General features: G+C 46.7%; 1 protein-coding gene across 1 annotated transcript in view; it reads right to left on the bottom strand.

The window, feature by feature from the left end:
- The window catches only part of EPHB1 (EPH receptor B1), a 466,953-nt gene that overhangs the window by 83,527 nt on the left and 356,754 nt on the right, over window positions 1-26,672 (bottom strand). Inside the window, exons 6-9 of the mRNA XM_061420965.1 lie at window positions 23,084-23,208; window positions 15,694-15,856; window positions 12,060-12,168; window positions 11,147-11,211 (exon numbers count right to left, since the gene is read on the bottom strand). Coding sequence (XP_061276949.1) covers window positions 11,147-11,211; window positions 12,060-12,168; window positions 15,694-15,856; window positions 23,084-23,208 — 462 coding nt within the window. The remainder of the gene's footprint in view (window positions 1-11,146; window positions 11,212-12,059; window positions 12,169-15,693; window positions 15,857-23,083; window positions 23,209-26,672) is intronic.

Consider the following 26,672-nt stretch of genomic DNA (forward strand, 5'->3'; position numbering starts at 1 on the left):
TCCTTTGGTCTGGAGAACAAGTAAAGAGCAAGAACGAGCAAACCGCATGGATGCCTAACAACCCTGACCAGCATGTTCAGGCAGTCTCACTTGAGGTTTCTTCAGAAGCAACAACTTAAGATAAGACGTGAAAGCAAGTAGGTGGTGATCCCTACTGGCATTATCTGGGAGGTGATCCCAAGAAGTGCCTGCAGGTCAGAGGGCAGTAAGGTAGGACGGAAAGGCAGCCTAAGAAAAGCGTGCCCTCAAGGCACTTACCGCCATGGGCTGTGGGTAACTGACACAGGCTTAACTCCCCACCCCAAGGAACCTCTGAGATCACAAGCTTCAGAGTCAGCTAGGGTGGCGTGAGCTGGAGTGGCGCCACACGACTCCCGTCAGTCATTGGCTGGGGCCTGCTCTGCCTGCTGTGCAGCTGGGCTGGAAGGGTCCAGGGCCAGAGAGGCGCTTAGGTGAAGAAACACAGATGCTTTAGGCGGAAGTTGGCCCCTGTGTGCTGGAGGGCTGAGCACTGGAGACAAGGCCACAGCAAAAGACCCACTCAAAATGCTAAATGGGTGGCAGGCCAGTGTCGACAGCCTGTGACTTCTCCCCAGTTCCGGACTGAGATGAGAGAAGGCTGAGAGGCCAGAAGCGGGGATCCCAAGGTGAGGTCAGAATTCTGAAGCCTATCACTAGCTGGGCATTTTGCAGCAAGACCACATACATCTCTTCTATTATTTTTTTCTTCTACCGAAGGAGGCGAAACACCTTCCTCCAGGAGCAGCTGTAATATTAAAGACCACATTGTAAGTGACATATCTAGCATGGTGCCGGGTGTACAGGGAGGGCTCACAAGCTGAAACACTCATGATTACTATCAGTAAATTGTTCTAGGAAGTGTATGGGGAGGTAGGAAGCTGGGGTGGTGGGGGTGGGCAGTGTTAAGGTTATATTAGTTACTTTAAAAATACCACCTTGTTATTTTGGATTAAGGGCTTTTAAACGATGTGTGCTAAGCTGTCCTACAGGAACTCTTCCACAGAAACTAATTAAACAATCTAGAATGCGCTGTAATGAATGGTTTGCAAGTAAAGACATATGTAAGGATGAATGAGAGAGGATTCTGAGTTAATGAGCTCCACAGATATTGGCCCTGATCAGTTCTGGGAAGGAACTATTCCCAGAAGGGAGAGTTTCATCTCTTAATGGTGCCAGGATTCATTCAGGCCAATGATGTCCGGGCAAATGTATCTTCATGGGAGAAAGTTCACCTTCTAATCACTGTCCGGTTTATTCATGAGCAGGTGTGCTACCTCACTGGCATGTGGAATTAAGGGGTGTGTGTGTGTGTGAGTGTGTGTATGCATGTATATGAGTGCGTGTATATATGGTGTGTGTGTGTGAGCAAACAAATGTATATCCATGTATGAATGTGTGTATATGCGTGCATGCACACAATGTCTCAACTGCTGCTCTGGGCCAGGCATGGGCTTTGGTCATCACCAAAGTCTTTCACAAGAAACCGAGGAGAGCACGCAGCCTAGGAGAGCTGATGTAATGTCAGTTTAGAACATCCCGCACCTATGCAGGGTAGGAATCGGTCTTTGTTTTCCCGAAACTGAGGGTACGTTATTAGACTGAGGCAGGAAAACTGAAATCAGAAGTCTAAAATCGATTCAAACCCAGTTCTTTTGCAATGACAAGGGTCTGATACAGTCAGCCTAGGAATGGCCCTGGCTGGACTCCTCTGCTGAGGTGGTCTCTATTCCTAAGTCTGGAGAACCATTTGGCTGAACATGTGCTCTAAAGGCTCTCCCTGCATCCATCTTATCCCTGGATGACACATCTTGCCAGACCGCTCTCCCGCATCACAACTACCCTTTTTCTAGTCCCAGAAGGAGACGTGGGGAAAAAAATGCCTTCAGCTACGCAGAACAGGTCATTTGTCTTTTGGCTCATTTTGTGTTTCTGCATAAATCCTGCATCAGCCTGTTCCTGCTCCCACTTGCCAGTGAGCAGTTTTTAATTATCAGGGAAATGGTATTTAGTGCAATGAATCACCAGACAGTGAACAAGGAATTCACGTCAGCTGCGGAGTCGGGCACAGCCAAACATTTGGAGACAGGGCTCAGAAAATGTTCTCAGATTGTGAGTGTTGGGGAAATATTATTAACGGCAGTTACAATAATATCAGATGTAATATAGCTCTATAATGTAAGACATTTTATAATGCTCCGTTCAATGCTTCTCATTATTATTAGTGTTAATATTGCAATATTTATAGTATTTTATAGTTTCTGGTTATTTTCATTATTTTTAACATAGGTTATATACCTTTGGCACAAAAATGGTATGCACAGATCTAAACTGATTGATGGTGCCAAGAGAGAGAAAACTCTTCAATTTTATCATTTTCTAGCTTTCTAATTTCTATTGAAGGTATGATTTGCAGATATGTTTGTTCTTTGCTCTCAAAATTCATTTAAGCTATGATTAGGGTCACAGCCTGGATGGCTAAAGCTTTAAAGGACCATAGTCCCAAGAGATCTGCAAAATCTTAAACATGAACCAAGGCTTTAAAGATACTAAGTTTGGGAAAAAAATGACTCAGCCACTATCCAGAGCCTTCCTACGTGGTACGGAGCAGTCCGTGAAGCATAGGAAACTGCTGGCTATGGCTGGAGACTCTGGATCAGGAGATCAGGATGCTCTCAAAAGGGAAGAGGCTGGGACAAGTTTGGGGGATGATGTCAGATTGTGGGGTGTATCTAAAATGTCATCTTGACATGTTTGCAAATGCCAGGGTCCCAGGACAGGCAAGCATAGGCTGGGAAAGGGCCAGTTCTAAACAGGCGGTAACATTTGGGTATTAACAGTGGAAGGAGAAGATGGAATGCTGCCATCCAGTCCTCTTGCACATTCAGAAAGTACAAAAATGGTACCAGGAACATTTTGTGGGTCCCATGACAGAGGCTTCAGGGGTGCCAGGAAGAGCCCAGTGCCTTCCTGCTGGTGGAAGATTCCTGGAATCTCACAGCAGGGTCCAGAAAGCTAGTGTATTAACTGGGCTGTTTTCAGTCTTGGATACCTTGTGTCCCAGCAGATCTGATGCAGCCATGGTGAAGGTGGAAAGCTGCCCCTCCTTTCCCACTCTGGAGCCAAGGCAGACTTTGCCATACTCGTAATTCACCTAAATTTAGTCCAGATATCTAAGCACAAGAGGGAAGCTGTTTAGGGGTTCCTGGGAGGGACCTCAGCCAGTCCTCTGCCTCGGGATGTTGATCACTCCTCATTTTCTCAGTGGCAACCTGTCACCCAACTGTGCCAGGGACCGTAGGAGCCACAGGGAAAACAAAGCTCGTGGAGCTCTCAGGTCACTGAGACATGAACTGGGGAGCAGTGCTGGAGAGTCTAGAGTCAGGAGCCCACAACTGGAAATGAGTTGTAAGCCTAGCAGAAACCAGAAAAGGCAGAAGACTGTGGATGCCAGTCTCAAAGTCAGAGACCAAAAATGACAGGTCACATGGTCCTTCACTGATGAGGGACAAGCTTGGAGTGTCACAAGGCATAGCTCAGAGTGATACCTGCCATTGCATGAGTGAGGAGAGTGTGGCCAGCTTGAGTGTGGAAGGAAGTGGGGTCCAAGGTGGAACACTGCTGATACACTAGTGGGAGGGCCTTGACTACCATCAAAGGCATCCGATTGCTGCCACTGGACACACAGAGCTGACAAATGTGCCAGCAGCAGGGGAGGGATGTGCTGAGAACAAGACATCGGGGAGTTCATTTGGCTGGCAGCCCTCACCACTCCCATGCATTGTTATGAGGACGGGGCTGGAGGCTGAGAAAAGAGTTCTGAGGTTGTTGCAGTAATTAAGGTGCAAGATAACAGTTTTTAGCCAGACCCTCACAGTGACAACAGCAGAAAAAGCAAGAGAAATTTCAAAGGAAAAACTGACAGCACTTGGTGAGCAATTAAAGATGAGAAAGAAGGAAGGACCAGAAGAATCTGAATTAATGTCAAGACTTCCAGAATCAAGTGGTACTACTAACTACATGATGCACTTTGGGAAGGAAACCTGATTGTCCAGGAAGTTTGCACACGTGGTTTTAGACTTTGAATGCATGGACGAGACATACGGGTGCCTAGAAGTGAGTCTGAAAACTCAGAATAGAAACAGAGCTGCAAGACTGGATGTGGAGTGCTACGTGTGGGGGACACGTGAGTGACAGCCGAAGCTATTGGTATGAAAGGCTAAGGAATGGGCAGTTTCCTAGACCAAATCTACCAGGAAAGGTGGACGGGCACTAGAAACTCTTCGCTCCACCTGCTTCTTGAGACCAAGGCCAGGAAAATGGGTGGATGTCTTTTTCCATGAATGAATGGAGGTCATGGGTACCCAGCCAAGGTTAGAGGAAGAATCCAAGAGGGGGAGCCCCAGGGTGGGCAACAAGCCTGGGGGAAAAAGCACCGAGTCTGAGGAAACTCTTCATTCAAACTTCTGTTTGGGGGGTTTACCACATTTCAAGATTTGTTCTTAAAAACACAGTCACAGCCTAATATGTGTCTCTAGGAGAAGAAAAGTGGATCACAGGCAACTTACTTCTTGATAGAGAAAGGTATTTCAGGAAAAACAGTTTAACATCTCTCTACTTCTTGGGTATCAATGACTAAGACAGGAATGTCCTTCCAGACAAGGCCCTCTGTCTCTGGGCCACTGAAGTCCTGTCAGGACGCTGAGGGCAACAGCCTAGGAGCTGGGGACTCAAAGAGTTAACCAGGTTTCTAGAGCTCTGGCTTAGAGCCAACAGCAGCCACACAGGTGAAGCCAGTTCATTAAATTTATTTGGCATTTAATAAGCACCCACTGAACACTCAGCCACCTTTTGCACCTGGGGGCCTTTCCTCCTCTTCCCATAGGCCCTCATTTACTCCTGTTCAGGTACCTCCAGGAGAGGCAGCCAAATGCCCAGTCTGTCTCCCTCCTCCAGGTATACCTGACCTTCACCCTGGTGTCCAAGGTGATTCCCAGCACACTGGATGCTGTGTTCTGTATGGTTGGGAAATCCCTCCCACCCACAGTCAAGCAAGCTGGAGCTACAGGAAATCTTGGAGCTAGATGTGCTTCTGGGATGAATCAAGTCCAGTGTCTTACCTAAAGCAAAACTCCATTCTACAGCATCTTTTACTGAGATCTGTGTCTGTGAGAGCAGAGAGCTCACCCCTCTCTCCACAAAGCAGCCTGTCTCTGCATGGACAGTTCCAGTTTGGGGGGCTGTTCTTACACTGAATCAAATTTGGCCTACTTGGATCTCTCAGTGATGGTTCCGTTTATCCTCGCAAAGCACAACAGCGTCGCCTTTCCTTTGCCATGATGGTGTCATGCTTGGTGATGACCCCTAGGTCCCTCCCTGCATGTGACAGTTGGACCATAAAGAAGACTGAACATCAAAGAATTGATGCTTTTGAACTGTGGTGCTGGAGAAGACTCTTGAGAGTCCCCTGGATAGTGAGGAGATCAAACCAGTCAATCTTAAAGGAAATTAACCCTGAATATTCATTGGAAGGACTGATGCTGATGCTGAAGCCCCAATACTTTGGCTACTGATGTAGAGAGCCGACTTATTGGAAAAGATCCTGACACTAGGAAAGATTGAGGGCAAGAGAAGGAGCCGACACAGGATGAGATGGTTGGATGGCATCACTGTCTCAATGGACATGAGTTTGAGCAAACTCCAGGAGACAGTGAAGGACAGGGAAGCCTGGTGTGCTATAGTCCATGGGGTCACAAAGAGTCAGACATGACTGAGCAGCAGAAAAAACAAAACAAAACAAAAAACAGGTCCCTGCTTGCATTTCCCCAGCACCAAATCAGTTGGTGTCTCTGAGGTCATGACTTGGCACCCTCCATGGGCCGGCTGCTTTGTTGACAATATCCTTCTTGACATGGGGTCCCCAGAACCAAGAATGTCCCTTTAGATCTTTCTCACCAGTGCAGAGGACAGCATGTCCATGTATTACCTCCTCTGATCCAAACTTTAATCTTGACCACAGAGTCAGACAGACCTGAGTTTAAAACTTTATGTTGTAAATCACTAACTCCAAGACTCTGGACAGGCTACTGGATTTTTCTGAGGCTGTTTCCTCACATGTGAAATCTACGTCATGGGATGGTTATTAGGATTCAATTAGTTACTGTGCTTAATACAGTTAATGCTCAAGGTGAAGGCTCTGGGCAGTATTTTCCTGCTTTAGCGGCAGTGCTTAGCTTTTTTACTAGTTTTTTTTTTTTTTTTTAATCACTCCTATTAAGCATGTGATCAAGTAAATACATAAACTTTCTCATACAAACAGATAGCAAGTCAGGTCTCCTCCTTTTCTTACTGCTTTATTTTTGTTTTAACCAACACTAGCTTCTAGATTTATCCCTCTAACATTTTGTCTTGCAGATTTCAAATTAGCATTCAGAGCTGTTGGATAGTTCTGAATTTTGATTCTATCTTCTGTGGTGTTACTTATACCTCCCAACTGTTACCTACAAACTTGATAAGCATCCCTAGGTTTGCACCTGGCTATGATTTTAAAAAACAATCAAACAAACAAGAGATTGAATTGGACAAGGACTAAGATAAAACTGAGGACTCCCTCCCTGGCTGACAGACTCACTAACCTACTTTCTTTCTGTATGAAGACCAGCTCTGTGCCCACTTTACTGTGCTTCTTCCCCTTAGGAGATCATCAAATATTTTGCCAAAATATGCAATGTCTTGCAAATGCACAGCCCTAGTAAATGAGATGAGGGCCCCATGGTGGTGGTTTAGTCACTAAGTCGTGTCCGACTCTTGTGACTCCATGGACTGTAACCTGCCAGGAATTCTCTATCCATGGTAGTTTCCAGGCAAGAATAGGAGAAGTTGGAGTGAGTTGCCATTTCCTTCTCCAGGGGATCTTCCTGACCCAGGAATCAAACCTGGGTTTCCTGCATTGCAGGCAGATTTTTTTACGCACTGAGGTATGAGGGAAGCCTGTATAACTTTTCTTAATAATAACTTTTAAAATAACCCTGTATTTAATCCTTAATAATCCCCAATGATCACTGAACTTAGTTTTAAATGCCCTGAACGCATCTGCTTCCCAGCTTCTTGGGTGTTTGGCAGGGACTGAGCTCACACTTGTGCTCTGAGGTCCCTGTGTTCAGTCCTCTTGTCCTGTGTGGACATTAACGTGTGCCAATCTCTTATTTTGGATACATATCTCATTTGTTTTCAAAATTTCTCAAAGCTTAATAAAAATAGCTCTGTGATTATAACTGCAGTTGCCTGTAACACAGAGATGATTCTGTTAGGGCTGCTTTCTGAAAACCCTTGACCCCTTCCCAAGCCCTCACCTTCTCTCCCCACTTCTGCTCACTCCATCCATCTTAGAATTCAGTGCAGTGTTAACTATCATCCAGTGTGTAGTTACCCAAGCCTTATAAGTACCTGGTAGCATTTCCCAAATGTAGCATCAACTGGAACTTTTCTAAAGATAGATTCGCAAGCCCACCTGGATCATCCCATCCAGACAGTTTTTAGTCAGCCAGCATCTTCTGAGGACTGTCCCATGGAAACCATAAGAACTTGCCATCTGTCTGCCTCTTTCTAGACATGGGAAACCCACACTTACCCACTCATCCTTGAACATGAACCACAGGCTCCCGGGCTCTTCAGCTTAGCATCTGGCACCATATCCACGCACTTCCTCTTCCCTACCTGCCTTCCCTCTAGTCACTCTCACCCCAATCAAATCCTCCTTTATAAGTCCATTCTCTGTGCTGCAGGCTCAGAGCCTGCCCTGAAAAGCACTTGATATTCTCAAATTGACAAGATCTGTTGCATCTCCACATGCTAGAGAAGGCATTACATTTGCCAATATTTCTATTATGTCTCCTTCAGCCTTTGCATCAGCTTAAAAGGCAGGTCTGGGAGGACAGATGCCAGCAGACTCTGTATGAAGCCCTGTGACCTGCCTGCAGGGAAGGCAGGCAGGGGCCTTCTTGGGTACTGATGAGTGAGGCTGGGGAGCTGCTGCAGGCTTCTTGTCCCTTCCAGGGCAGGAAGCACTGAGATGTCCAGGTTAGCATCCACATCCCCCCAGTGAGGTGCATGCATATAGGTAGCCCAGGAATGGTTGTGTGCACACTTTCAGATCAAGTGCATCCGCCTTCCTGCCTCCTGCAGTGGCACCAGAGGAGGAGCCAACAAACCACCATCTAGGACTCCTGAGATTGGTCCTCATGTTCTGCCTTGCTCCTGGCCTCCAGGCACCTTGAGCTTCTGCAATACGGAGAGATGACGGGCTCTGCAGCCAGGTTTAGAGAACGTGAGGTCCATCTCTGCTACCCGTGAGCTGCAAGACCTGGCAAAGTCATGGAACCTCCCTAGATTAATGCCTGCCACCTAGAGTGGTTGCCAGGGTTGGAGGAGTTGAAACGAGCTACCAGAATAAAGTTCCCCATGCATGGCACCGGGTAAGCTTTCTATAACTAATTATTCCTACCCTCCCCCATCTCTGGCCAGGTCTGTCCTCCATCAGAGCCTTGAGTTTCCTATTCTGCTACGTGTGTGCTGTGTCTTCCCCAGCTCCACATCCCTTTGGCTGGTTCTCCAACAGTAATAGCATTAGTCAGAGTGACGGATGTCCATGGGAGAAAATGCACTGATGCAATTCAGTGCGTGAGGCTATGAGTTCAGAGAACCAGAGTGCGGGAGAGGAGCCAGATTTCAGGGACTGAGTAAAAAGAGGAGGGTTATTAATAGAAAGAAAGAGCATTTATAAAAGGAGGACAGATTTAAAAAGAAGACAGACTTCTAAGGCAGCAGAGGGACTGAACTCTGGTGCAGGAAGAACTCTGTGTGCCCAAGTCCTGGGGATGAAGACTGCACAGCTTGTCAACACTGTGCCCTCAGCCATCCTCAGTGGTTTCTGCTACTGAGGACTGGGTGTTGGGTCTTCGGCAGACCCTGAGAACCAGGGATGCTTGATTCTCTTGGCCTTAGAGTTGAGAATTCCCCAGAAGGAGTCTGTGAGCACTTTGGAAGCCTATCTGTGCATGTGGGTGACACGTGGCAGCCCAGGAAAGCCAGCCCTCCAGAGAAGAAAGTCAGGTCTGAGGCTGAAGAGGCCAAAAAGGCAGCAAGATGCACCCCATCTTGATGCTTGGGAACTCTCTGTACCCCCAGTGAAGGGTATAAGGTTTAACTTGCATGCCTTTAAAAGGAGGGGCTCCCTCCGAGGGTATCCCATTCTCACTATGGGTGTCTTTAGTTTTCAAAATGGCATTCCTCCTTTCGAACCCAATTTTGTGTCCTCTGCTTTGAGGTGGACATGGCCATCTTTAAATGTTTCTTTCATCCAAAGAGTTCAAAGGATGCCAAATCTGAAATTGACTGCATAGTGGCTCTCAAGGTGGCCAGGCATCAGCCCAGAGCAGGGAGGCGGGGTGATGTCAGAACCCCAGGAGGCAGAGGCAGGGAGGCGGGGTGGTGGAGATAGCCCACCAGGTAATCCTGATGCACCCTGGATGGGGCACCTCCATGTAAGAATCACAGACAAATCAAAGTTTGTGTCCTTAGGAAGCTAAAGACCTGCCTGGAAGGGAAATGCATCAGTTTATATTAAGTGAAAGTATCTGAAGATTTTGCTTTGAGGTGCAAAATCAGAATGTGAGGACAGGAGAGAGAACACATTAGGATTTCCCTCTAAAACCAGTGACGTCTGGTTAAATGGAGGCCCAGGTGGCCTGCTGGGGGAGACAAAGAGGGACAGATGGACCTGGAGTGTTGCAGGAGCTGTGTCTGTAGCCTTAGAAGGGGGCTGCTCTCCCAATCTCCCTCCCCTGACCCCAGTTTGTGTTGTTGAACATGGGTGTCAGCTGGACCACCCTGAGAGAGCCTCAGGGTCTCAGCCGGTGCCCAGTCCACAGCCCCATCCCCATCATGACTTAAAACAGCAACCCAGGTGCCAGGGGCTTAGTCCTTTACAGACCCTTGGTAGGTTCTTGGTCTTGGATTGAAAACCCTGAGGAAAAAAGCCATATCTACAGAGCAACCTTTGCAGAGCCCCAGCCTTGCCCTCACTCTAATACAAACTCCTCCATGGCGAAACTGCTATGTGGCCACCCCTGCATCACTCTCTTGCCTGGGGTCACCTCGGGTGAGAACTTTTACCTCGGACCCCATGTCCACTCCCAGAACCACCCAGAGAAGACCTGCCTATGGTGTGTGTAGACAGAGCCTGTTTTCCATGCTCACCACCCAGGGAGCAGGGAGAGGGCGCTGGTACAGCCACAGCAGCACTGAGGTGAGATGCAGCTCACGAAGGAAGCTGGAGACAGAGAGGGCAGAGCACACAGCGCCGGGGCAGGTTTCTGAGTGTGTCCATGGAATTTGAAAGGAGTTATTTAGAAACAGCATGTCTGCTATGAGGATTTAAGCATTCTGCTTCCTGGAGGCAGGAAATAACCCAGCTGACCAGTGGGGACCTCTGCAGACCCTGCAGTGCTGTCATGACACACTTCAAAGAAGAATTCCGACACAGGACTTAACATCACAAGTCGATAAAGGGGAATTTTAGTTATAAAAATATTATATATAGGTTTTGAAAAAAAGAGAGTAGATAATGAGTGAAAAACTTTTAAAGACATTGCTTAAAAGAAAACACTTGGGAGATATCCCAACACTTTGGCCTCTTGGGCTCTGTTATCTTTTTAATTCCCTCCGTTCAAGTTCTCTGGCTTATCTGTGAATTTGGTTAACACATTCCCCAGCCGCCCCATTGGATAAGATAAGGCAGAAGATGTTAATAGAGAACCCTCCATCTTTTTCCACTGAGTCTGATTTCAGGATTCATTGACTTGCTAAACCCAATCTCCCTGCATTCCGTGTCCTCTATGGGCTTATCAGTGAGGAAGATAATCTACCTGCCAGGCATCCAATAAGTGCCCATGATGGGTGGACACAGATGGGGTGGACAGCCTTGGTCCCTGGGGACCCAGCCTCTGGGCACTGGTGGCTGGGAGGGGGCTCGCAGTGGGGACGGGCCAGTCTGCCTATAAGGAGCCCTCAAGCACTTGCCTTTTGACTCCGGAGCTCAGGTGGTGAGTGGCTCAGGATTTCTACTCACCTCGGCCCGTGCTGTAATGCTGGAGCTTATCACTGTACACAGCTTCTTTGCTGTAAGCACGTTTCCTGTGGACACAAGGGAGAGGAGCTCTCTCAGCCAGGGTATATCCACACCACTCTGTTCCCAGGACCTCCACCCAGGCCCCCTGTTCTGATGGTGGCTCACCCAGGCTTCTCCTGGGGTTGGGAGCTGCAACTGTCACTTAAGCGGAACTGCTGTCGTGGCCAGCATTCTAGCTTGACCATCTCCGTGGGCAGGGGGCTCTGCTTTCAAGTCAAGGTCTTTCAGAGGTCAGGCAGGCCCAGGGTCTCTACAGAGCTTGGTGAGAGGCCCTGGAGGATGCCTGCTAGAACTCTGGCTGCACTGTGGAACTTTTCAGGAGGGGCCAGCTGAATCTAGGCTAACCACCCAAGGCAGTAGCAGCAGTATTAAAAATTCACGAGAACTTCCAGACCCACCCTCCTGAAGGACCCGCTCTTGCAGAGCTCCTCTTTCCCTCCTTAGCTCCCTGCTGCCCAACTGCACCCTGTGCCCAGGCCCCAGCTCTGTAGCCAGAGGATGGGTTGAGGCACAGGGTGGGATGTTCCAGGGGTCAAATGCAATTTTGTAACTGTCACTCCAGGAAGATCATCGTGTGTAGGGGGGTTAAATGAGTGGGCAAAAATGAGGTTGGGGGACAAATGCTTCAGAGCCTTGCCCAGCCCCTCCAGAGGATTTATCTCCAGCACAGAGAAAATAAATGATCTGGAAAGTTCTAGGCTGCCCGTGGACAGAGAAAGGGTGATGACTGGTAAGCCTGACGGTATGTCCCTGAATGGTCAGGTCCTGTTCAGTTCACATGACCGGGGAGGGTCCATGAGCCAGCCTTCCTGGGTCTGAGGAGAGCAGGCAGGAGCGGGGCCAGGGGGCCTACCTGCTGCAGACGATGGAGATGGCCACCAGAGACACCACAAACACCACCCCAGCTGCCGCTGAGCCAGCGATCAGGGGCAGCTGCTCCCGCAGCTCGGACTTGTAATCATCTAGCAGAGAGAGAGGTATTAGAAGCTTCCTGTCTGCCCTCTGCATGGGGCTGCTACTCAGCGATGCCACCAAGGACATCAGAGTGATAGACAGATAGAGTTTCTATACTTCAGAGCTGTAAGCCTGACCCAAACCAAGAGTAATCTTTAAGTCACACACACTCACAAAAGTAACCCCAAACAAATAATGTCAACAATAAAAGCAAGATAACAGTGACAGAGGACCTCACAACTAAGAGCTGATGACATTGGCCCCAGAGCAGAGGTAACTCTGTCTCAATGCACTCATGCGGAAGGCCTCTCAAACGTCTGCCAGCCATGCTAAGGATACATCTAACAGGGGGCATGGAAACCACTGCTGAAGTACCTTCTAAGACACAAAGTTGCTGAGATGCAGCCAGTCAACAGATTCACTGAGCAGAGGCTTAAGAGCGTCTGCAGCCACCCAGTACCACATCCAATGCTGCAGAGAATGAAGACACGTCGAGAAACAGCCCAGAACTCTCAAGCTCACACTCAAGAAGAATAGGGTCCCGGCTTCCGCCAGTGTTAGAAACACATGGGGGAGTGGCTGCCTGTGGGTCACAGAGGTGGACAGAGCTCTCTCAAACCTGGCTTTACCACGGGGAAGCTTAGTGATCTTAGACAAAGCATCTAGTCTTTGACTCTCGGATTCCTTATCTGTTAAATTTTTAAATTAAATCATGTGACACATATTTCAGTGTCTGATGTGTCACAGATGCCCCAAATACAAATTCTCTTCTCCTTAATCCATACAAACCACTCGGCCCAGGGGCCTATTGTTATTATTGTGGTTCTTCTCTCACTTGGTGTCAAGGAGCCATCACAGAATTTCAGGACTGAGGCAGATGGGGGTCAAGCTATGTATGTCCTATTACAACTGGGGCTGCCAGATACAGCGAATGAAAATATGGGATGATCAGTTACATATGAATTTCATGTAAACAACAAATAAGGTTTTAATCTAACTGTGACCCAAATATTGCATGGAAGATACTTAGACAAACATTATTTGTTATTTACCTGAAATTCACATGTAACTGACCTATATTTTATCTGCCCCCCACCCCATCATTCTGAGGTTCCCTGCTCTGCAGGTTTCTGCTCTGCAGAATCACTCAAGCCCAACTGTTACACCCTTTTCCAGGTCCCTCCTCAGATCTACTGAATGGGAACCTCTGAGTGAACGGCAGGGTATCTGCATGTTTACCAAGGACTCTGTGTGGTTCTTATGCGCCCAGATGTTTGGGAACCATGGTTCAACTTTGTGGCTAGCGGATGAGACTTGCCAAGACAAGGATATTGTTCTAGAAGCCTCCCACTCTCTAGAAATCAATTTTAAAGAGTGAAGGTAGAGTTTCAGTTTCCCTCTGCTGAGAACTTTTTGTAACATGTAACTTATTTAAAAGTTAACTTGGCAAAAGTAAAATAAATAAAAGGAACCACAGGGAGGAGTCCATGTAAATTAAAAAATGCCTAAGCCATGTGACCTTCAGCCCTTGAAATTGATTTCTAGATGCTTCCAGAACCAATATCCTTGGGTTTAGAAGTCTCCTTTACCCACGGTGTAGAAGGATGGTTCTCAAACACTGGGGCAGAAGAATCACCCAGAATGCTTGGCAAACATGTAGATACTTGGCAAACATGTAGATACAGAGTACATACTATATCTACATATACTGTATATACTGATTTATACTGCTGTATAAATCAGTTTTTAAAACATTAGGCAGCCAAGTCAAAGGTTAGCAGGTTGTAGCTAAGTGCAGCCCAGAACCACAGCAGCTCTGTCCCTTGTGGAGGTCACCAGTCCAAAGCATGGCCACTGACCCTGGGTGGGATCCCGCAGGTCCTCCTCGACCCAATGACCCTATTACTGACAACCTTCAGACTCACCTTTGTGCTACAGGGAGGCCTGAAGCCTCAGTGAACATAATTATTACTGATGTGTGAACCTCAGTCATTAAGACAAATACTCTCCAATTTGGCCACTTACCAGAACTCTCTTACATCCAGCCCCTCTTGGGTTTACAAAACTTAACTGCCAAATGTAAAAGGAATAGCCTTCTTGGGAGAAATTTGTTACTTCTTGATTTGTCTAGCAGAATTGCCAAGAGACCAGTGCTCACAGCTTTTTGAGTTTTGGGCTTTTAATCCTGTGTACCTCTTGATGCCAAAGTGCCCATAAATCTAGATGTGAAGTAAGGTACAAAGAGGAGAGCAGAGTCCTTAAGGAACTGAAGATGGACTGCGTTCTTTTCACACCAGCAGCATCATTAATCTGGATAAACTGGCTCACCTTTCTATCCTAACTCACCATCCTCCAAATATGAGTCCAAACTCACCTAAAATAAACTCAGAACTGACTACAAACTCTAATCCTACAGAGGCCAGACAGCTCACATTGAAGCATCCAGGTACAGACCACTGGGAAGTGATGAGCCCTGCATGGGGCGGCAAGCCTCCGTCTCAAGACAAAGTCCTCACACTAGGATGCTCACCAGCATTGCCTTCTCTTACAATTTTTCAAAAGAAAACGGATATTATAATTTTTATATGAAATCACTTGATTTTTAAATCTTTCTGATGACTTTACAGAGACTGTTGGCCTAAAATAAAATGTTTTTCAAGGGCAGAGTGTTTTCTATATAATTTAAGTAATAAAGGAAAAAATTAAAGCCTTTCTATTTGAGAGGCTGGGAATAGATTGACACTTGGGAGCTACCAGGAAACAGCTCATCAGTGAATAAATATAGATACATTGTTAGTAGATAAATGAGTACATACACTATGGAAAGTAGCTAATGAAATAGACACCCATACACAAGTCTGAGGTTACAGGGAAACAGAATTTTCATAACAACTAAAAGAGGTGATCTCAGAGGAGTAGCAGAGATTGTGACAACAGGGAACCAATAAAGCCTAAAGGTGGAAGTATTTTCAGGGACAAGATTGTCTAGCCTTGGAGACAGCTTGGAAAACAGTGGCTCTTCTCTCTGGAGACACCTCAGCTGGACCTACTGGGGGTCACATGTGAAGCTGTTTTAAATATTCTGAGGCGTGTGGGACAGCCTCAGTGTGTCCCTCTGTTTTCTTCCCGTAGCCCTTAACTCATGCAGTGAGGCTGTGCACTCAGTTCCCAGCCCCGAGAGCAGAGGAATGAAGTGGGAGTGACGGTGAAACAACTCAGAACCCAAGAAGAGCATGTCCTTTGATTTTGTGTTGGGCTCCCTGCTCTGCAGACGCAGGCGTGCATGTGGGAGCCTCTGCGCGTGCGCGGTACAGAGACCTGCGAAGGAAAACCCACCAGATGTCGAAAACCCGGCCGGGCTTCAGACAGATGCTCTGCCTAGTGAATGCAGGTCCTCCTAGGGGCAAACCCTTCCGAGGCAATTCCACTGGAATCCAGTTAGCAGCTGGCGTTTCGGCTGTGACCACTGCCTCCTGGGGGCTTCTTCTCCCCCGACTGCCGGCCCTGATCCAGGTCACCCGCCTGCCCCTTACCGTCCGTCAAGGTCTGGAAGCACATCTTGCCACTGAACTTTCCGTAGCCGGCCACGGTGCGGGCGCGCACCTGGACCACGTACACCATGCCGGGCCGCAGGCCGTCAATCCGCGCGGTGTTGGTCTGGCTCCTGGCCATCGAGGAGTTGAACTCATTGTGTTCCTGCAGGAGAGCAAGGGAAAGGGGTTGGCAGCCTGCTCCTGAGCACGGGGGCCCCTCGGTTCTGGGTCCTGCAGATCTGCTGGAAGTTGTCCCGAGCCCCAGGCCATCCCTTGAAACCCCACAGACTGGGCTGGACCTAAAGAATAAGAAACAGACTCTGGACTGTGGGGTGGTGATGGTCTGAAGAGAGGTCTGAGTAAATGGCTGAGCTCTCAGGGCCTGGCAAGGGGACAGTCATTTTCTACTCCTTCCCCTCCAGGGATCAGAGACAGAATAAAAAAGCACATGCAGCTTTGCAAACCCCCTCTCATCCCTGACCTCAGCAGAAGCAAATGGCCACATTTGCACCTACCTGCCTCTCTTTGCATTGCTTCTGCTGAGCCCTGGTCTTTTCTCTCCTGGTCACTCCTCACAATGGCTGTTCTAGATCACTCCTTAAAACACCTCAAGTCCTTAGACAAACGACTTTGTGTTCGCTCTGCTAAAAAGCTTGAGGCCATGCTGGACTACCTCCCACACCTGTTTCTGCTTTCATCTTGGCATGTGTCTGTCTGGGTGCCCACTGTCTGAGTTTCTCTCCTCAGCATCTAGGGAGGGCATGCCCCTTCTCCCTGGAGAACATGGCCTCTGTCCTCACCCCTCTCACTATTTAGGGGGTCAGTCCCACTCTTCTGCATCATTCTCTTCCGCACCCTCGGCCTGGCCGTCTACAGTCCCTGTCACCTGCACATAGGTATCCTCTGGTGCTCACAGACCTGCTGCGTCTTTCTTCCTTCTGACTCTCCCACCCATCATGAGTGCCTTACCATGTCCTTGCTTGTGCTCTCTTTGCTGCCGATCTTGGGTAACATATGGTTTAGCCTGAACTTTTGTAGCTTCCGATCTTTTCTGCTCCTCTCTTCCTACCCAATCCAAAGTTCTTTTGTAAAAAAGATCTGACTCCCTAAAGCTATTATCCAGTAGACAAAACTCCTAACTCTCAGTCCAGGGGCCTTTCATAACAAAATCAACTCCAATCTCTCACATCCCCCTGAGCTGCCACCTTGCTGCCTCTCTGGATACCATAGCCCTGGCCTCCAGACCTTTGCTTAGGTTGCTTTCCCAGTCTGAAATGCCTCTCTCCAGGGGCTCCTCTGCATTCTCTGGTTTCCTTAAGCCTACATCCCTCAAGATCTCCTCTTCCAGGAAAGTGCCCCTCACTGTTCCAGCCCAAGGACTCTCTTCACTGCTGCCCATCATCCTGCCTCGTCCACATGCACCAGCTCATCTCTAATCATTTCCATGTGACCACTGTGGAGATGGCAGCTGTTCAGAGTCTAGGTCTGCCCCTGTTTTGCACTGTGAATCTTAAAATAAAATGAAGATCTTAGGTCACCAGGAAGGAGGCCCCAAGTCCCACATGCAGATCTAGGGCCCTGTAACACATTCTAGGCATAGCAGTTCAAGAGGCAGGGTGATAAATGAAGGGAAAGTTGTTGCCCAGTGTGGTCTGTGAGCCACATCTTTAGTCAAAGGACAGAAGAAATGTTGGGAGTTGAACCGGGACAAAAGAATACAGTACAGTGAGAAGAAATTGCCATCATCTTAAAATATGTAGAAATCTACTGTGCAGAGATGACCTGACATGCAATCATTCATTCATTTGGCCAGATGGTCACCATGACAACACACTACCATGTGGTGCCTGCTACTAAGGGCTGTGGGTATCAAGCCATGGTCCCTGCCTTTGGGTACACAACATCTTGGGGGGGGGCGGCGCTGAAAACTGCAGTGCTGATGAGTGACGGGGCAGAGGGCAGCTCAAGGGGTTATGAGGGTGCAGTAGAGGGCACCCCCAGCCCAGACTGATAAGGTGGTTGGGAGGGACTCAGAGAAAGGGTGGCATGAGTGAGTCTTGAAAGATGAAAGAAATTAGCCCCATGGATGAGTGAGGAGAGTAAGAACTGAATAGAATATCCTTTGAGAACAGAGTAAAACATGCAAAGGTGAGGCTGAAAGGAGATTAGGCACCTGCAAGTAACTGGGAGTCTCTGGAGGATAAGTGGCATGGGGGTGGTGATGGGTGACTTGGAAGCAGTTGTAAAGGACCCCAGGTGAGAGGCCAGAGCAAATAGACAGCTGAAATTTACAAAGAGGCCCATGCTCACCCTAAGCGAAGCGATATCCACTGGCCTCTGGGCAAGATGGCCTGGGAAGAGATCACCCATACATTATTTGATCTATTTAAGAAGCAGGTGGATTCCTAACCCCACTCCACCCCCAATAAAGAATTCAGCAAAAAGAAGGCTGTGCACTCTAGAAGGGGTGCCATCTAAAACTTTCATCATTACTATCTTGACACACTGAAAACATAGTCTGAAACTACGAAAACATGATCCTTGCAAATTAGGACAAAATCCCATTGCTCCAAAATCTAGGCAGCTGCCTGACTTCTCTGGTTTTACTGTATTGGATGCAAGTGTGCACTTCTTGAAATATGTGAAACATCTCCTGGGCAGCTCTTTTCCTGAAAAATGTGTGCTGGTGTATTGGCATTTGGATGGCGAGAACCCATAATCACTTCATTGTCCACACATCCTTCAAGAAGTCCAGTGATTAAAATGAGTATCAGTCCTTGTTCTCTCAAAACCATTCGTCAACCTCAGGCAGATAAGAGTGAAGAGCAGAGTTGCTTTTCCTTTTCTTCTTCTTCTTTTTCTGGTTGCTTATGATTTTGTAAGTGTGAGGGGGACAGATGCTGCAGCTGTTGAGGGCAGAGACCATATCTTCTTTCTCCATCCCTAACATGTAGCATGGGGCTCGCCTTGCCTGGGTGCTCAACACCTCAGTGCTATTGAATAAATAAACAGTCCACTTTGGGGACCAGTAATTTGAACCCATGGATGGAGCACAAGATATTGCCAAGGTCTGAGTGAGTGTCTGTCAGAAAATGAAGGGTAGAAATAAATTTGAAGGGTAGAAATACCCAAGGCCTAAAGCAGTCTGTCCTCACCTAGTTAATACGAAGAGCAAGTCGACATCTAAATGCTTAATCATTAAGACAGCCAAGAGCAGCTGTAGACGTTCTCCCTTGGTTTGCCTATAAGCACTGACGTCAGGAGTGAAAAGTGCTACAAGACAGTAAACAGGAGAGAATGATGAATGGAAGCATATTAAAATGGGGAAGAAGATGAGCATGGGAGAGCTTGCTGGCATCAGCTTGATGGCATCTGAGCTCTCTATTAATGAGCTATTGGAGGAGAGGAAAGCCTCATTGATTCCACTCACAGTACTGAAGTTGACAGGTGTCCCAAGCACAAACCAAGAGAGTGATGTGGAGTGGGAGACCCAGACTTGGAAAACTACAGCCTATGACCAACTACCTGTTTTTGCAAATAAAGTTTTATTGGATCCCAGCCATGCCCATATTCTATCGTCATCTATCTATTGCCCATGGCTGCTTCCTGCTATAAAGGTACAGTTGAGTAGTTGCAGTAGAGACTATGGCCTGTAAGCCTAAAATATTTACTAGCTGGTCCTCACAGAAAAATGATGTTGAGTCCTAGTTTAGAAGAAGTGGCACAGGAAGAAGGAATGATGAGTTCTATTTCTTTGGGTTGAATCCAGGACATCTACTGGGCTGAGTTCTGTTTGTATCTTCTAAAGACCAGGATTCCACACCCCTGTGGAACCGGCAGGCAAATGATTCTGGCTATAAGTATTTGGGTTGAAAATTAAGATACACTGTCTTATTTCCGAGGCCAACAACATTGCATCAACATTGCATCCAGTCTTTCATTGAACTCAGAAATATACTGAAATATAATAAAAATATCTACAGTTCCAATTCTGTGGTTCCCTAGCTGTGGCCCATGAGGTTAAGGGTAGATCATTTGACCTTTCTGTGACTTAGTTCTATCATCCATAAATTGGTTATACTCAACTTTCAAATATCTTTCATTTCTTTTGAGAATCAGAACTAATATATCTGTGAATATCTGGCATATAACTGGCACTCAATATGTGATGAATTATTGTCATTGTGATTATTATTTCAAAATACCCTCACAAGATAATGTCCTTTCTTTAGAAATTAGAAATGGTCAAGGCAATGTAATGAATTTTATATTTGAGCACTTTATAAGCAAGTGAGAATTCTATCATAATATGTTGAATGGTAACCAATGCTTGGACAAAGAATCTTCTCTTTCAGGAAAGCATTCTATCCTCTGGGACAATGATCTGCCTCACTGAGGTAGGGAAGCCCCCTCTGGCATTGAACTGCTGTGCATGTGTTCTGTTAATAATTAGCATAAATTATTGAGAAGTAGGGACAGGATCTATAAGGGAGAATAAGCCTCCTTCATAGCATCAGAAGTCGAAGTTAATTGCAGTTTGTTTAGTGGGGAGGCTTGCATGGACAGGGAAAGGCTGTGAAGGAGTTGGGCGTGGGTGGGGGAATGAGGAGCTGGGGGACAGAGGCCTGAGCCTCCTGGTTTCAGTTCTGAGGCTTTCACCCCCTCCTTTGGTGACTGCCCTTGGCACAGTGGGAGAGGAAAAGGGCAGGTGGTCTCCCATACATCCCATCCCTTCCCAGCACCAGCATAGGCTACAGGGCAAAGAACCCAGGCTAGAGACTCCCTTTCTAGCTGTGTGATCTGAGTAAGTTGGCCTTGTTTTTTTAAACTTCTTTGTGTATTTGTTTCTTTACCCAAAACAATGTTATTAATATTTACCATACTGGGCTGTGAGGGGGAGAGATTGTTTAGAAAGTCTCTGGCACCCAACAGGAGCACACAAATAAGACATTATTATTTATTTGAGATGAGCTACAAGGCTCAAGTTCATGTGTGTATGGGAAGGGGACTGGGTGTGACCTTACTGGTGACTCTGACATCACAGCATATATGGCCAAGCATGATATTCTATTGAAGAAGGTCAACAAAACTAAGTCTAGGTCAACTTGAATTTGGTCCAGGTCAACTTTGGTGATGAAATGAGGTCATGAAATCGATAGGTTCAGATTAGTCAAAAAATTTTTTGCATTTGTCCAACATTGACTTCATTAAATGATAAAAAAAAAAAATCTAGCAAATAAAGACCCTCAGTTCAAAGCTGAATGAAAATAATGGTGGCTTATGAATCCAGATCATGTGAATTACCCCCAGTTCCCTGAATTATCAGAATCAACTGTGAAACTCAGAATCCTCTAAATGAGTAAATAGCTGCCTAACCCTCACCTTGCTTGCAAATTTGGCTATAACAGCTGAAGGGCACACCTCCTTGCAGGCTAGATCAGTGATCCATCTGGCCTTCTGCTTTCAGGGAGGTAAACTGGTGACTTTTACAAATGTGAAAACTGACCTAGAGTAAGTGGTTCAGTAATGGGACCACAGCTGTGTGATTGTCAGTTACGGATGGCTCTGGAAATGAAGACTCCCTTCCCAATGCAGTCATGCTCCATTTCAACACTGCCTTCATGTTGGAGTCTGCAGGTCTTCATCCTAGAACCTCTTCTTAGCTCCACTGACCCACTGGGCAGTCTCACCTGGGCTCAGGGCTGACAACTTCCAAATGGTCATCTCCAGCCCAGTCCACTCCTCTGAACTCCAAATGTGCATATTTAGCTGCCTGTGGCACATCTCCACTTGGCTATCTCAGAGGCATTTTAGACACGAAGCTGAATGGTCCCTTCCCTCAGCCCAGACATGCTCCAGCCACAAGTAATCCCGTTCTCAGTCATCCTAGTGACTCAGGCCCAAACACTCCCAATTGAAAATCCAACCTGTTGGAAATCCTGTTGGCTTTGGCTTTGGCTTTGTCCCCCATCTTTGTCTTAGATTATTATAATCTAGCAGGTCTATTTTCAGTGGAAAAGCTTGAATGATCCTTTTAAAATGTAAGTTAGATTCTGTTTCCCTTCTGCTCCAAACCTGCTACGGATCCCAATCTCATCTGTGGAAATGCTCAGGTTCTTACAGCCCAACATGAGCACCTGCTCGGATTACCTCTTCCCTAACTATTGTTTTCCTGTTGCTCATATGACTCCAGTCATGCTGGTCTCCTTCCTGCTCCTTGAACCAGCATTCATTATCTGGCTGCAGGGCCTTTATATAGGCTCTCTATCTCCCACATGCCTGCTATACAACACCCTTTCTTCCTTCGGGTCTTTACTTAGAACTTACCTTTTCCAAAAGCTTCACTTTTACCATTCTATTTATTTTTGCAACTACTCCTCCCCCAAACCTGACCATTCTGATCCCATTTACCCTGATCTATTTCCCCGACTTTACAATCCTCTTTTTCTAACATACTGTATGATACCCTTATTCATTATGTTCATTATTCATTTTCTGTCCACTTGAATTAGAAAGTAAGCTTCTTGAGGGCAGGAATCCTTGTTTTATCTCTAGTATATCCTAGAACATTACTTGCCAAATAGAAGGCACTCAAAAAAAAAAAAAAAAACTTGCCAAACAAATATAAATGAATAAATGGTGTTTGCACAAATACTGTATTGGGTCAGTATATAAGAAATACTGTATTTTCCTGGGATGTTGCAAGTGTTACAGTTCACCATGGTGGGAGGAAAGCCCTGCTTCCCCCACAGATAGGCCAGGGGTAAATACCACAGGGCACCATTTCCCTTTTCTTGGCAGAACATGCCCTGTTGTAGTCCCCAGCAACAGCTACAAGAGAACAGTCAAAGAAGATAATGTACAAACTTCTATTTCTATTAATTTCTAGCTCTCGTTTCTTCATTTCCACTTAGATATTTTAAACATTCATACATACGTCAGTACATACATGCATATGATTTATAAATAAAAGATCTTATATTGGAGGTACATGATCAAAAACTTTGAAAAACACTAATTTCCAAAATCACAAAATCTTCAGAAAATCCAGGGAACACTGGTGGGTTTGTAGCCCAGCAAACACATGTATCAAGTTGGTGACTGGGAGAATGGAATTGGTTCTGCCCATCCACGACAGCCCAGTGAGTGGTCCAGAGAGCAGGGTAGGGTGATGGAAGGTTCTCTCCTGAGTTGGTGCAGAAAGCGCCTGGGCACTGGAGATCTTAGCTGGGGCAGAGCTGGGGAGTGCTCTCAGGGAGCCTCTGGCCTCTGTCACCAGATTCCTCCCCCCATCAGGACTCCCTTCAGCCTGTATCTCCTCAGCTGGCTACCACCCATACAACAGTGGCTGGCCCTGGATCTTGTAAGCCTGCAGGCAGGGCTGGCTTACCTTCTCATAGTACCGGATCTCATAGTCCAGGATGATGCCGTTGGGTTGCTCCGGCTGTGGCCATGACAATGTGATGCTCCTCATGGTGGCACTGACCTGGTGCATGATGGGAACAGTGGAAGGGGCTGCAGAGAGAGGAAGAGATAAGGCAGATGAAGATACCCTTGATGATATGAGAAAGGTTGTCTTTCAGAGATAAATAGGCAGAGAAATGCTATTGTGTTGGAACGCCACCTTTTCTTTCTCATCAGCTCAGATGGAGCTACAGAACTTCCTGTAGGTTTTGCAGAATGAATGGAGTTTGGGCACCAAAGGAGAGAAAAGGTGACAATTTAGGACAGGAAGACATGTATGAGGGCAGGGACTGGAGTGAACAAGAAGAAGAAAGGTTTGACCAAAACAAGAGATGGCTGGAAAAACCACAGGAGAACAGTATGAACTGACAAAGCCAGAGTCAGGCATGAAGGGCGTGACCAGCAGGACAAATCTATGCTTCAGGTAGAGGATCACGAAGAGAGATGGACTGCTTTTGAGCAGATGGTGTTGAAGGAACCTCAGTCTTGGAATAATGGGGTGAGCCATCACAGAGAAGAGAATGTGGAGGCAAAGCCTGTCAGCGAAAGAGTCAAGCTGGTCAGTGCTGAATTGCCGTGCAGTGGAAAAGAGCATTCTAGCAAACATTTTCTGAGACTGCATGGAAGATTTTGCTGTGTTTCAAAAGGAAGAGAGGCGGCATCTCTCCAAAAAATATGCATACAGGCCAGCAACAGAGTTCTTTTCGACTTCTGTCAGAGTTTTCCAAATGAGGACATTTGCTATTGAGCACTCACAAATATAAATGAAGAAATGATACACAAACCAAACATTTGGAAACAGAATAATAATTTCAAAATCTATGAAGTGCTTCCGAAATCTCTGTTTAAAAAGAATATTATTTATTTCCCAATTCAACATTTTTCACACAGTGTAAGTAGAATGAAAACAGTCTGGAAATAATAAATGGGGGCTGGCTGTCTAGGGAAGAAGCAGGTAATGGATGAGGCTGCAGTCTGCTCTCTGTTCAGGGGCTGTTCCGTTTAGTCCTGGCACTTCTGCAGTGATGAAGGTCGCTTCTTCACACGAGCTCGACTTTACAAGGCTTTCTCTGGGGACCATGGCTGAGTGACATTTACTGTCCCGGATTTAAGTTAACAGATTCCCCTCCAGGACCTGAAATTACAAAGCAGAGCTGCCGGGTCACAGGGCTCCCTCATTCTCTATTTCTCCATGATCCTAGGACTCTTAGCAGACACCTACTGCATGAGGCACCTGGGCAAGGTGGAGATGCAGGGACGATTCAGGGAAGATATTAGGAAGATGCTCATAGTCTGGGGGAGCCATAAAAAGAGCACAGAGTGAGAGGTGCTGTGATGAGCCCTTAGAATCACAGTGTTCATCTGGGACTTTGCCCACTTCCCATTAGAGACCTTGTGATGTCTATGAAAATGCGCCCCTCAGAGCTCCTACTCCTGGGAGCATAACTGACTAATGGCCCCAGCTGCAGCATTCTGAGATTTATCACTGCATCCATGTGGAGCAGTTTCCCACATGCTGCTCCCACCCAATGACTGAAAGTGGTGGGGATGCGATGGCAGGTCCATTCTTAACTCTTCCGATGGGTGACTTATGCTCAAACACACCCCACTGGACTTCCCGACACTTCCCTGCAACTCATGTCTGTCTAAAGCTCTTCCCACTCAATTCTTCTTCCTTCCCTCTCTCCTTTAGAGGGATCAGATCTTCACTGTGGTCTGATAGCTCTCCCAGCCTCCTCTGGCCTCCACCCCACTTCCCCAGTAAATCTTTGGTATATCTGGTTTCATCGTGGCATCTGTGAATGGAGGACCTGAATTGATGCAGTTCTGAATCCCCTTATCAATTATTCTCTGCCAGCCCTGCTGCATCCCTGGGGGCGGGAGGCTCACTGACTCCAGGAGTTGCTGCTCCATGCCTGCATATCTCTCACCAATGTGCACGTCTTCCTTATCCTTATCTGAAATATGTCTTGGAACTTCCCACTGGTCTCAGTTCTGCCAACTGAAGTAATACAGAATGTTCCCTCTTTCACAGAATGACTTGTCAAATAGCTAAAGAAACTAGTTAGGTCTCCCCTGAGTTTTTCCTGCTGAAAAGAATGACCAGATCCTATGGAAATTTCTCCCATGATATGCTGCCACCTGAGGTGGCTCTCTTCCAAATGGGGCTTGTTATCTACATCTCTTTAGGCATAAGGCCCTGAGGTGAATCCAATTCTCTCACTGCTGTTTGAACAGCAAAGATTAGAGTAAAACTAATATCTACCATGATCTGTGTACTATGCATCTATTCATAGGACCAGAAGCCTTTGCTTCAAAAACACATACCTGTGATTGGATTTTGAAACCACAGTCAATATAACCTTTAGGTTTTCCCATGGTATGCTCCTCATCTTTTGTCTATAGAGTTGGCTTTTTGCTTGGACTACAGGGATTTACATGTACCTTCATGGTGTTGAATTTGGCCTATTTGTCAATTAAGTGGAAATAATTTTTGATCCTGACTCAACTATCACATGCATCTTCACTTCCTCCCAACTTAGGATCATGGCCCAGATCCACGTAATTAACTATTTAAACAAGTATTTACTGGGCATCTGTCATATGCCAGTAATCATTCTAGGTTCTAGAGAGTACAGATTAACATTTTCTGTCTTCACAGAGCTTATTTTCTAGTGGCGGGATTCAGAGACTTAGACATAGTAAATATATAAATTATAAGGTATGTTAAAAATGTCAAGTACAGTGGGAAAAAAATGGGTCAGAGGAGAAGGGATACAGAATGCTATAATGTAGGAGGCCAGCTGGGGAGAGGCTGCAATTCTGAATCAGGTGGTCAGCCAGGCCCTGCCTGAGGAGCAGGTGTAGGAACAAGGGATGAAGGAGGGAAGAGAGGGAGGCAGGTGGATACTTGGGAGGAGAGCCCATGAGATGGAAATGTCAGGGCAAAGCTTCTGATCTGGGAGCAGCCAGGCAACAGTAAAGAGCCGGTGGGACTGGTGCAAAGACGAGGACACAGATGGTAGGGCCGCAGGGACACTAAAAGAGGACCGTAGCTTCCACTGAGAGAGACGGGGACTCATGAGAAGGTCTTCGAACAGGAGAGTGACATCATGTGAGTTTCATGTATCACCCTCAGTTGTGTTACAAATGGAGTGCAGAGGCTGTGGGAAAGCTGAAAGAACTATCCTAACACAATTGCAATAGGCCAGCTAGAAGACCATGGTGACTTGGACCAGGCTCGGAGTGGTGGAGGCAGTGAGAATGGGGATGGTCAGATTCTGAATATACTTAGACTATCTCAGTGGATGTGGGATGTGGAAGAAATAGAAGAGTCATCATGACTCCAAGGTTTCTGGTTTGAGCAGCTGGGAAGTTTCTGGGTAGGGGCATAAGTGAGATCAGGGAAGATACTGGTACAGGCAGTCTGGAAGGAAAGACCAGGTGCTTTACTTGGGACCTGCTTGCTTTGAGACATCTAGGATGTACCAGACTAGTAGATGGCTGAGATGCAC

This window comes from Bos javanicus, chromosome 1, assembly GCF_032452875.1.
Source record: "Bos javanicus breed banteng chromosome 1, ARS-OSU_banteng_1.0, whole genome shotgun sequence".
Taxonomy (NCBI): Eukaryota; Metazoa; Chordata; class Mammalia; order Artiodactyla; family Bovidae; genus Bos; species Bos javanicus.